We start from the raw sequence: 13,248 nt of genomic DNA on the forward strand, positions 1-13,248 counted from the left end.
TCATACCTGTCTCTCTGTGTTCTGCCCATTGTACTATTACTATTCCTCTTTAAGGAATACCTAGGATAGGATAAAGTAATCCTTCTCACCCCCCTTAAATGATTTAGATGCACTATTGTAAAGTGGCTGTTCCACTGGATGCCATAAGGTGAATTCACCAATTTGTAAGTCGCTCTGGATAAGAGCGTCTGCCAAATGACTTAAATGTAAAATGTAAATGTAAATTGTACATTACTTGCAGAGATACATTTCTTTCGTGATTCATCATGCACTCAGTTCAGCTGTTTTGTCAAACGCACGTCAGCATCTCGTCTTATACAACATTCAAATATCAGTTTTACAGAGACATTTACAATCAGGGCAATTACAGAACATAATGATAGATCATTAGGAAAATATAAAAGGGATGAAAATGAAGAGGTAGGGTAATTATTGTAAACAAACCAAATTGATTTAGCTAGCTTCGCTGTTGAGAGTGCACCTGTCTGACAACGCTTTGTCATGCAGATAGGCCTGGGTTATCATGCTTTATCTGCCTGAGAGCTTTTGAGGATACCGAGATTGGCACTCAACCAATCAAGTCTGTGCTGTAATCAGATTTGTAAAACCTGCTTTATAACTTTACCCACCTCAAATTGTTGTGGAATATGCTTATGTGAAATCAGCGAATTGCAGGCCAAGTTTTCATAGAATGGATACAGTCACTTTTCCTGTCTTAAATCAAAGTGTTAGTATTTGTTTGATTTACTTCCTGTCTGGAGCCAGCTCATTGTTAATGTCAAATGATATGCACTTGATACGGCCTCAATAGAAAATGTATGCACTTTAATTCAGTCATGTCTGGCTAATTTCAATACAACTTCCTCCATTCGAACTTTTGAACTTCCATGTACCGGTATGTCTTTTGTTACATTCATCCTACACAGTGAAGTTATTTCACCACTTCTGTTTTCTTAGAAAGCATGTGGAAGAGTGTCAAAAGTAATTTGTATACTCTGAAATAGTTTTAATTTGTGTAAATAAGCCTAAGAATAGTGTTTGAATAAATGTGCCATGTAGCAAAGTTACATTTTTTTAGTTCTGGCAAGTATTATATTCATCCAAATGGGAGTTGATAATATTCGGGAAGGGCCACACCTCTGTAAGACTAAAGTAATGTGTAGTAACCCTTGGTCCCGCCTACACACAATCACCCTTGTCCCTGAAGTTTAGCCAGGGTTCATACTGCACTTGAGTAGTGATAACAGAACAGGGCCGTGCTCTCTCTCTCTCTCCCTTGCTCTGAAGTTTAATTTTTAACTCGTAGGAGAGAGGAGATAGGAGAAAATCAGTGCCTGCTGTCAGGGTGCAGCTTGAAGCATGGCACAAGCAAAGGAGTAAATCCAATACTTTCTGGATGAAGAACTGTAATGGACGGTCGATGGTACAAAACTCAGACTTCAGGCCAGTAATGGATATTCCTGCCACGCTGAGCCGTGTGTTTCAAAGAAGCTAAAACGAAGAAGAAACTTTCTGGTATGTCTAATAGGATCCTAATATTCTTCTGTGATATGGCTTATCTGGGCAACAAAGAGGTCAAACAAAGAGGTGTTAAGTTAATCTACTTTTAGAGTTAACCACGGTTTTGGACGAGGGTGTCAGAAATATATTATTTTATCTCTGAAAAATATATCTCTCCCTGGCTGTTTGGATTTCCTCTGGGCTCTATTACAGACTCTGCCCTGCTGAACTGATACGCTAGGAAAAAATCTATATCTGGAAATCGAAACTCAGTAACCATGAATGAGGGGGAGGCCGAGATAGCCGAGGAGAAAGACTGGAAGGAGCTGGAGCCCAACTATGCCATCAAAGTCTTCCTCACTATCCTGTACAGCCTCATCCTGCTCACAGGCATCGTGGGTAATGGAATCACTATTCGGGTGACACAGGTGCTGCGGCAGAATGGCTACCTGCAAAAGTATGTGACGGACCACATGGTGAGCCTGGCATGTTCAGACCTTTTGGTCCTCCTCATAGGAATGCCCGTAGAGCTCTACAGTGCCACGTGGTTCCCCTTTACCTCAGCCTCGGGTGACGCTTCCTGCAAGATCTACAACTTCCTGTTCGAGGCCTGCAGTTACGCCACCATCTTGAACGTGGCGACGCTCAGCTTTGAACGCTACATTGCCATTTGCCACCCGTTTCGCTTCAAGGCCCTGGGCAGAGAGCGAACAACGGGGAGTCTCATCGCTCTCGCCTGGGTCACGTCCGTGTTCGTAGCCCTCCCGCTGCTGTTCGTCACAGGAATGGAGGGCTATGTCCCAGAGCGAGCCATCATGCCCGTCCAGAACCTGACGTTCTGCACCAACCTGAGAAACCAGTGGGGAATGTACAGGGCCAGTATCTTTGTGGCGTTCATTGTGTACATGGTGGTGCTGGTCAGCGTGGGGGTCATGTGTCGGGCCATGATCCTGGTCCTTCAGAAAACCATGGGGCCCATAGGAAGAGGGGTCAACGGAGTTGAGGACAAGCCAAAACACGAGAGTGCCAGGGTCAAAGCCGCCAAGAAGCAAACCATCCTTTTTCTAGGTAAGTTGACACTTTTACATTCTACCTAAAATATCTAATTGCAATTTTGAAATGATGATGATACATTTTGTTTAGCCAACTGGTGGCCACAATGTGTGTGTGTCCTTGTGCATGTTTGTGTTACACAGGGCGTGTACACCATTGCGTTCCAACTGGTAGACAGTGTAGCTGTTGTGACAGGGCCGCCGGAAAATGTGTGGCGATTTTGATTTAGGTTAATAAAATATATTGTCGCAAAGAGTTAAAAAGATGGCCAGTGTTGTTTTTTTGTATTTCTATTTGCCTCATGATTTGTCAACTCACAACTCGAGCGCAATTTCTGTCCTTCACATTGGAGTGCTTCACATCGAAGTGCTGCTGCAAGCTCTTTGCTGTGTCTTGACCAATCAGATTCATGGAAATCACAGGTCGTGCATGCTGGACGCAACGCACAAATCTCAAGGCGCTCTCTTCACTTTCCTCCGGCATTGGGTATTTCATCAAGATGACGACCAAAGCACGCAAACTTCAAAGAGCTAGTTAGCGAAGTCTCTCAATTTATTTTTACAACCTGAACTTCACTCAATTCAAAATACTGTAAATAAAAATATGTATTAGTCACTATACTGTTGGTTATTGACCTAGAAGAGAATGTCAATGTCAACATTTTCCTCAGGATCCGGTCCTCTGAAAGCTAGTGTCAAAGGAGCTAGCAACAACCATTGCAACAACACTAAGGCTACAGAGCAAAAGCATCTGACCACTACTATGTCCTGGCTACCCCCTCCTCATCAGGACCAAAAGACAGACGCAGGGATTCCTCTCACGTTTCCCCCATTAAAGACCACAACACAAAGATAAAGGCAAACCCGGGGAAGGAGATGAAAATGAACCAAAAGTAGACAAGATTTCAAATGCAACACGACTTGGAGATAACATGCTCAAAGACAGGTTTGATAAGCAAGACAAAACACTTGATGACATTAACTCTCAAATCAAACAGAACAATCTCATGATCACGAAAGCATCTAAAGTGTTTGAATTCAATGCTGCTGAGATAAAAGAAAGCAAAACGAAAAGTGCTTACCTGGAAAAGAAGGTCTCATTACTCCTGAAAGACAACAAGGAGGTAAAGACCAACCCTATAGAATTAGAGTGCTATAAAAGTAGATGGAACCTCTGCATCAACGGAATGAAGAAACATTTTGTCAGCTCAAGTTTGCATTTGGTTTACATTCAAACTTGGGCTGACTAGGCTACCTACCTTTTTCAATCTAAAAGTATTAACTGGAATTAATCTATAAAAACAATAGCTGACATAGACTGTAAGTCAATTTCTTTTTAGGCCTCCAGCTGCATATGTCAGGACAACACTGCCAATCTGCATAAAGCAAGCTCTGTTAGGACAATAGAACTATCATGTTGCTTTCTCTGTGTCTGTATAGGAAACCCCCTAGTCCTATATATAAGTACTGTTGCTGCAGTTTGACAGGTTTTTCATCCTCTCCAAGGCCAGGAGTTTTCTCAAATCCATGTAACCTGATAAGAAAAACTCTGGTTCTATCATAGCCCATTTTAAACATTTTTACAACTGATTAGTCAAGCCATACTATATAATGTCTGTAGTTTTACCTGCGTAGGTTACCAGATCAGGAAAAACGATGGGCCCCTGAATGTTTTTTTTTTTCACAACACCACACTGGGACCTGTGATGCCACCTCTGTGTTGAGTCTGTCTACCTCCTCTTGCCTTTTGCACACAATGTATATAGACTCTTTTTTTTCTTTCGACTGTGTTATTGACTTGTTTATTGTTTACTCTATGTGTAACTCTGTCTGTTCACACTGCTATGCTTTATCTTGGCCAGGTCGCAGTTGTAAATGAGAACTTGTTCTCAACTAGCCTACCTGGTTAAATAAAGGTGAAATAAAAAAATAAAAATTACTTAACACTGGAAATGCTGCTCTCGGCCCCAAGCTCTGATTGACTCCACGATACCATTTTTAAATGTTATGACCCTTCAAAGGATTGATTTCACACATACGTCTTCTGTTTGGGGTGGTCTGTGCCATTACTGTCCACAGAGAATCTCAAGGGAACTCGCATGAAGAACACGCCTGTAGTTGGCCATGTTATATTGATGTCACGTGGATAGAAGAAATACCACACAACATTGAAGTGTGTATACACATTAAGTATGCAGAGTTATTTCTTCATTAGTTCTGGACCGTATTATTGTATTTTCTCATGTCTTGAATGAATGTAAAGTCCTTGTGTGCTGGAAGCAGGAAGCCTTGTTTACTGTACATTTGTTGACAGAGACATTGGTCTAGAATTGGAGGCCTGTAATCCATCTTGACATTGACTATAATGATTATTTTGTGTGGCTGCGTGCAGACAAGTCAACATGCACATGTGAAGTGTTTGCTCTCAATTGGTTACAGGTTTTCCAGGCAATAGTTTATCCCAACAGCAAATAATACCACATGGCAAAGAGTATCGGAAGTCAACGTGAATATAATGTATTTTTAGGTTCTAAATGAACCTTGTAGAATTTCACAGACAATTAGTAAAGCTTAAACCAAGTTTATTCACCCATTGGGTCATACAGCGGCATAAGAGATATTCACACAAGCACTGATATTTTCTCCTTTCTCCTATACTGAGTCTCCTCCTACACATCTGAAAAGACAATGCATCTCTTTTGCTCGACCGAACTTTAGTGATATCTCCTCACCTCATCTGACCTGACTCACTCCTCCCCAACTCACGGCTGTCATGTTGACTTGTACCAGAGTGTCTCTTCTCCTCCCATAGGATCCTTGATGGCTAACAATAATATATCCGGACAGAGTGTAAACGTTAATCATTCCCCTCTCTCCCTCAGTGAGCTGAATAAGTATATTTCAGATTTTCAGAACCCAACAGTATGATATATTAAGATTAAAATGACTCTATTAATGGTACATTAGATCTCACTGGGGGTACTTGTGTTATCAAATTGAAAATGGGCAGATTTACTTGAATTTGGCTGAGTGTGTAACCTCATCTCTCCTCAATACTGCACTCTGCTCCTCTCAACCACCTACTTGAACCTTTTACTGTATACATATTAATATTTAGGACACAGACATACCCTTGCATTTTTACATTTCTGTGTGTCATCTATTATATATTAAATATAATTATATCATATATATGATATATTATTCATCTAAATCAACAGTTATATAAGTGATATAAATTTGCAGAATGTCCAGTTGTAAAATATAGGCCTACAGTAGCATATACGCTAACCATATCATGTACGCTTAGAAACCAGGCATATGCTAAATCATCATTGGATTCGCCTTAGAAATGTGTATCTTCTTTAGTTACTTTGTTCATTCACATCCTAAGGCTTCTCCATTCCTAAATACCATCACAGCCCTTTCAGACAACAACAATCTCCATAATTGGTTATGCCATCGTGGCTTCATTTCACTACTAGACCAGTGATCACTACTTGAAGGTACAACAGCTCACTGAGCAGTGCTTAAAGAGCTGTCCTTCAAATGATTGCAAGGTAGGAATATCAGTGCCTGGCTGGTCTGCTGCCACTTGGCAAGTGGCACTTTGAAAGGGATTCATATGTAATTATGTGTATTTGTTTTCAGAGCGGTGTGGTTGTATTCAACAGCTAGTATTGCAACATAGCATCCTTGAGTTTGTCTTGCAATCAGAATGAAATAATAATAATACATTTAATTTGTATAACACAGTGATATCTCAATGCTCTACATAGACAAAAATATAAATAATGATTTAAAGAAATGACATAAAATACACGAAACAAAAATATAAATGCAACATGTCATGAGCTGAAATAAAAGATCACAGAAATGTTCCATACACACAAAGAGCTTATTTCTCCCAGATGTTGTGCACAAATTTGTTTGCATCCCTGTTCGTGAACATTTCTCCTTTGCCAAGATAATCCATCCACCTGACAGGCGTGGCATATCAAGAAGCTGATTAAACAGGATGACCATTACACAGGTGCAACTTGTGCTGGGGACATTAAAAGATCACTCTAAAATGTGCCGTTTCGTCACACAACACAAGAAATTGGCAGTATGTCCAACCGGTCTCGCAACTGCAGACCATGTATAACCACGCCAGCCCAGGACATCCACATCCGGCTTCTTCACCTGCGGGATCATCTGAGACCAGCCACCCAGAAAGCGGTTGAAACTGGTTAGCCACAACCAATTTTTTTCTGCACAAACTGTCAGAAACCGTCTCAGGGAAGCTCATCAGCGTGCTCATCGTCCTCACCAGGGTCTTGACCTGACTGCAGTTTGGCGTCGTAATCAACTTTAATGGGCAAATTCTCACCGTTTATGGCCACTGGCACACTGGAAAAGTGTGCTCTTCACAGATCAATCCCGTTTTCAACTGTACCAGGCAGATGGCAGACAGCGTCTATGGCGCCATGTGGGCGAGTGGTTTGCTGATGTCAACATTGTAACAGAGTGCCCCATGGTGGGGTTATGGTATGGGCAGGCATAAGCTAAGGACAATGAACACAACATTTTATCAATGGCATTTTGAATGCACAGAGATACTGTGACGAGATCCTGAGACCCATTGTCGTGCCATTCATCCGCTGCCATCACCTCATTTTTCAGCATGATAATGCACGGCACCCATGTCGCAAGGATCTGTACACAATTCCTGGAAGCTGAAAATGTCCCAGTTCTTCCATGGCCTGCATACTCATCAGACATGTCACCCATTGAGTATGTTTGGAGTGCTCTGGATCGACGTTTACGACCGCGTGTTCCAGTTCCCGTCAATATCCAGCAAATTTGCACAGCCATTGAAGAGGAGTGGGACGACATTCCACAGGCCACAATCAACAGCCTGATCAACTCTCTGCGAAGGAGATGTGTCACGCTGCATGGGGCAAATGCTGGTCACATAAGATACTGTTTTTCTGATACCTTAAAAAAAAAGTAGGGGCGTGTGTCCGTGACCAACAGATGCATATCTGTATTCCCAGTCATGTGAGATCCATAGATTAGGGTCTAATGAATTTATTTAAATTAACTGATTTCCTTATATGAACTGTATCAGTACAATTTTGAAATTGTTGCATGTTGCTTGTATATTTTTGTTCAGTGTAAAAACGTTTAGAATCAAGACAGGAAGTACAGTAGAATTACAGTAGTAGAATAGGTGCTAAAAGGAGTAGGACTATAAGAAAGACAGTCTGTATAAATATGTTGTAAGGCCCATTTTAAAAGTTCTGATTGATGGAGCAGCTCTCAGATGTTCAGGGAGAGCATTCCATAGGCGAGGGGGCAGAAGGCTTGGTCCCCCATAGTACGGAGACATCTTGGGGACGTGAAGCATTGGTGAGTTGCTGGAGCATAGTAAGGTTAAGTACATGTCTAGTGTCAAAATAAATTAAGTGTCATGGAGAAAGTGCAATTTTGGGAAAAACTGTAAAGCAGTCCCTGGTTAACAATTGCTGGTCCTGGGTTCAAGTCCTAGTCTGGGCTACCTCCCAAATTTGCTGCAATATAAATTATGTAGATGTTCGTCAAACCCTCATTTTCCAGTCTAGTGTTCATTGTGTGAGATGATTTATCCCGTGTCATGCTTTGTACCATCTGCTCCCCCTTTTCATGACAAAAGGCTTTGCTACGTAAGGTTCTATTAGCATGACTGTAATTTAGCCAGTAGCTTCAGTAATTTATCAGCCTCCCGTTAAGGTGGGGCAGGAAGAATTAATCAGCAGGTCTAGAACAGTGTTTTTTTCACTAACTAATCTGAGAGATTAACTAATGCCATCAGCCTGATGATTTGAGTCTGAGGGCACAGTGTTACCATTTCTAACCACTTACCTGTAACACGGCGCTGTAGTATCAGGGTCAAAGACGAGACGTTTAAATTTGATGTCCCAAGGCCATTCATTTAACATAAAAAGATAAATATGTAGAAATATAATATTAAATCACTCAACACTTTTGACCCAGAAATGTTTGTGTTGCAAACTATTACATTAAGGGAGTTATTGACCTCTAAATTGTCAATGTCCTTTTGGGTTAAAATTCTAATGACAGAAGTGTTTTTAAAAGGTAGAAATTCATCCTAAAAATATAAATGAACACCCATGGCATAATTGTGCTCGTGTTTGCAACAATACATAGAATAATAGGTGACATACTGCACCTAAAAAATATTTAATAACTTGAATAGCTTTTGCCCAGACTTCTGCACTTCATCAATGTCAATCAATATAGCAAATGTAAAATGCCATTTTCATGCATATCACATGATGGTAATCATGTGACATCACAAATAATACCCATTGAAGACCCTCTATCAATGTGATGAGGTGAGTAAATCTCTCTGAAATATTTGATGATTTCACCTTTTCACCCTCTAGTAACATCCACATGTCCTTCAGAACAACACAGAAAACGTACTTTTAATGTTATTATTTTATAAAAAGCTATATTAAATATGAAAAGTAAGGATAATCTTTATAGGTCATTACTTTATATAGGTGGCCAAGGAACTTCCTGTTAAATATGTTTGTTTGAAATCCGTTGTTCAGTATCACACTTTTTCAGCACAACAAAAGTTTCAATTGTTACAATTGGCTCATTCATCCCCCTCCTCTACCCTGTAACTATTCCCCAGGTCGATGCTGCAAATGAGAATGTGCTCTCAGTCAACTTACCTGGTAAAATAACAGAAAAATAAAAAAATACAATTAAAAATGTTATACCACAATGTCACCCATTATGCTGAATGACAGTAGCTTTGTTATCCCATGTTTTCACTAGTTTACAACATTTAATCATGCAATTCATAGTTACTTGTTGAATGAATACTGAATGTTAGCATTTCAAACAATTTTATGGCATTTTAACGTATTTCAAGGCACATTATCTTTATATTGTAGATGCCGTTGTCTAATAAGGAGAGGGCTGCACGGCACAGGCAAAATATTAAACGCAGATCCAGTTAGGGAGGAAAGACTAGCCAGAAGAAAAGCAAGGTATTGTTTTCATGGTTTCATGCTACTGTCAGCAACAGAATAGGATATAAAGCTGGGTGGATAACACTTAACATTAAGTTGCACTATTACACTGTAGTTAACTGCAGTTCAATAAAACATTAAGGTATAACTGATGGATTGTTAATATTGTATTACACACACACACACAATTATGGATACTTTTTTATTTTGAATTATATTAGTTAATAGCTGCTTCACATTTGGGGAACTTTATGAAAAATTGAGACTGTACAAGTTTGAATTGAAGTAGTTTGATGGGCATTTTACGTAGCTATTTTGTGTAGGTGAAATTGCATGTGTGTACCTGCAGTTTAACTGGCTGCACCAAGTTGAGCAGTGCCGAAACTTAAAAGACACACTTAAAGAACATGAGGTTGTAATCCACATGGACTTTTTAAGAAAATTGTGCGTGTAAGCTGCATACAGAGGTTCAGGATTTTCAATTTGGGGGCAGTCGTAAGCAGGCAACTGTACACACAAGTGTTGTGTACACATCACAGGAATGCCAATCCTATGTCTCCATTTCAGATTCCATTCGGCGTGACGAGCGTGCCATGTGGGCTGTTCTGAAGCCCGTCTTCGATAATATGAATGGAAAAAAACATCCCTGACCACACTATACTGCATGAGTGAAGGCCCCGTCACACAATATAGAAATGCAAATAATTTCTGCCTACTGAGCACGGTGCCATTTCTCATGGGTTTCAAAAAGGTAACGTGGAATTTTTCTGAAAAGTCCCACGGAAAAGGTGCACCCGTTGGGTTTGGTGGTTCCATGAAACGTTGTGCAGGTGAGTTTGTCAAAAAACGGCGGTGACCTCCAGAGCCCAAAGGAGCTCTACACCATGCTGGAGAAAACGCAGTCATGTGTAAAGTACTTCTGGATTTCTAAAGATGAGATTAACCTATTTGATAAAGCTATTCCAAATGAGTTGCCAGCTGTCAAAGGAACCTTAAAAATCCTCCAGATCATTGCAAAGGACCTGGAAAGATCCACCATCGGGAGGTGTCCTGCTGCCCCCGAGCATGCATCTCCTGTGAGTGCAATGCTCCAACAGAGGTGGACTTTCAGAAGCAAAATGCAGAAACAGAAGACAGCCTATCCACAATGGTGAAACCACCAGAGGACTTAAACAGAAAGTTCGTAATAGTCAATTACGATTACCAGCCATTTGTCGGCCAAGTTTTGAAGGTTGTGGGAGAGAAGATGGAAATCAGTTGCATGCAACAAGCAGCTGAAGTAAATAATTCATTTGCATGGCCCCAAGTTAAGGACATCACATACTACTTCAAGTCGGATGTCCAAGCAGTAATCTCCGAACCAGAGCCGTGTACTACAAAACAAAGGAATTCAATACTCTGCAACTCTGACTGGGAAAAGTTTACAGAGATCCATTAGTCCAAATTCCAAGTTATACACCAGTTAGGCTACAGAATACTACATAGGCCTACACAAGAAAATGACATACACAAGTGATCTAAAAATAAAGCCATGTTTTAAAGATGTTATTGAATGATGAGTTCAGTTTGAGAACGTTGATGAGTTCCATTTGATGTTCAAACAATGGATTTGGTTAATATTCTGATGTTCAGAATACAGAAATGTTTTGTTTTGACGTTCGTGGGATCATTTTTTATGTATTTTCTTTCAAATGCCTGACGACGTAATTTCATGATATTACTTTGAGAAAGATATCCACTGTTTCGTGGTGATTTTAAGCAAAGTTTGTTTTTTTGCCCAATGTTTATGGAATGTTTTTTAATTGATGCTTTGTTTGAAATGTTGATGATAATTTAATCCTACGTGAATTAAATTGTACCTCATGTGTCAGTTAAACTATGTTGCATAGTAAAACCCATGTTCTTTGTGTGTGGTGTATAGGTCATTTCTCTCTCTCTCTCTCTAGTATGGAAGTGATCTAAGTTCAGCTAGCCTGCACATTTTAAACATCTTATCTTTATTTCACAGTTTTATATCTTAAAAAATAGCTAAAAGAAAAATACTATTGCTACTTCTAATAATAGTTAATATGATCATTATTGTTATTGCTGAAGGAATCACATTTAATCAATATTAGTGGGTTGTAGTGATATGTCAGTCAGGGTAACAACATAGTGTCATACAGTATAACACCAGTATTTTATATTAAAATACAATAATTTTGTGTTGACTCAGAGAGACAAAAACAAATCTCAAAGGATGAAGTGAAAGATATTTTCATAGATTTTTTTCAGATAGTTTTTGTAAAAGAAAATTGAGTTGTACCCGTGACACGTCAAATATGTGATATTCAAAATAAAATGTCATTTTTTTTCTGGGTAGTTATATTTCTGCCAGTCCAAGCATGGATATATAACCTTGTGATTATGAAAAATGGGCATAAAATTACAATTAAAAAAAACAACTTAGTGTTATACTGAATTACATTTTAATAGGATACATTCATATGAATCACAGTAAAAATTAATGATTGGTTTATTTTTTGAATATAACTATATAAGGGCATAGGTGACACACCATTGAACATTAAACAAGCATTTTAGAGAATTGTAATTGCTGTTTCATTTTTTTGTTACTTTGAAAACCTTATACGTCTTTGACCCATCAACATTCATCATGCTTTTACTGTATTAGCACAAGACACATTGATGTAAAGTAGCACATTGATTTAAAGACTTGCATGCCCTTTTGAAACCTTATCCTAAACTTTGTAAAAGTTGCTCTTTTGCACCCCAGTATCTCCACTTGCACATCATTATCTGCACATCTATCAATCCAGTGTTAATGCTAAATTGAAATTATTTCTCCACTATGGCACTATTGCCTTACCTCGATCATTTTACTACATTTGCACACGCTGTACATAGATTTTTCTATTGTGTTATTGACTGTACGTTTGCTTATCCCATGTGTAACTCTGTTGTTGTTTTTGTGGTACTGCTTTGCTTTATCTTGGCCAGGATGCAGTTGTAAATGAGACCTTGTTCTCAACTGGCCTACCTGGTTAAATAAAGGTGAAATCATAGAATAGTATATTTTGTACAATATTATTATTTTATTCATGTTATATTTTAAAGTAAGTGAACACACTCAAACATAGCAATAACTGATTGCCCCTTTGGTGTAATGATCTCATTGCCTGGAGTGTAAAAACAAGATGCCATTTTCATGGGTCGGACTCAATTACATGTCGGCCCGTACATCTTCACTGGTTTAATTGTGTCTTTGAAATTGGATAGAGTGAGAATCAGATTGAGTGTACAGTATGTGCTCCGGTGACCTCCCTACGGGTTCTGGTTCTGACAGGACAGGGGGATGGCTGGCCATATTACAGTGACGAAGGCGTGAAATGGGGTTTCATCCATTAGCCCCTACTCATTGTGCACTGGAGCAGGCATAATTCAGCTTGTCAAGCAGCATGGACACTGGCACCTCAATCATGTCATACTGAGCCAATGGAAATTTAAATTACATTGTTTTGAGGTAGTTATCCTCTGATGATTAATATCATGATGATGATAATCCTGAAGCAAAAGAGTACACTTTCTACTCAAACAGGCATAAATTATTCTTACCAACCGATTTAATACTATATTCTACACCTATATTTTCTTTAATTAAGAAA

The 13,248-nt window shown here is 39.3% G+C and overlaps 2 protein-coding genes across 4 annotated transcripts in view; both read left to right on the plus strand.

The window, feature by feature from the left end:
* Positions 1 to 13,248, plus strand: part of LOC135519887 (solute carrier family 35 member F5-like) — a 99,876-nt gene that overhangs the window by 42,666 nt on the left and 43,962 nt on the right. The window contains exon 17 of one of the 2 annotated variants that reach the window (XM_064945091.1): positions 10,151 to 12,597. The exons of the other annotated variant lie outside the window; for it this stretch is intronic. The gene's annotated coding sequence lies outside the window, so the exon portion shown is untranslated. Of the gene's footprint in view, positions 1 to 10,150; positions 12,598 to 13,248 lie in introns of those variants that run through there. 2 annotated transcript variants of the gene reach the window in all.
* The window catches only part of LOC135519889 (G-protein coupled receptor 39-like), a 57,083-nt gene continuing 45,054 nt past the window's right edge, over positions 1,220 to 13,248 (plus strand). The window contains exons 1-2 of one of the 2 annotated variants that reach the window (XM_064945094.1): positions 1,220 to 1,515; positions 1,714 to 2,568. In XM_064945094.1, the coding sequence (XP_064801166.1) occupies positions 1,779 to 2,568 (790 nt within the window). In that variant the 5' untranslated portion in view covers positions 1,220 to 1,515; positions 1,714 to 1,778. Of the gene's footprint in view, positions 2,569 to 13,248 lie in introns of both variants that reach the window. The other variant, XM_064945093.1, reaches the window with a different exon arrangement.

The sequence above is a fragment of the Oncorhynchus masou genome, chromosome 29 (assembly GCF_036934945.1).
Source record: "Oncorhynchus masou masou isolate Uvic2021 chromosome 29, UVic_Omas_1.1, whole genome shotgun sequence".
Lineage (NCBI taxonomy): Eukaryota > Metazoa > Chordata > Actinopteri > Salmoniformes > Salmonidae > Oncorhynchus > Oncorhynchus masou.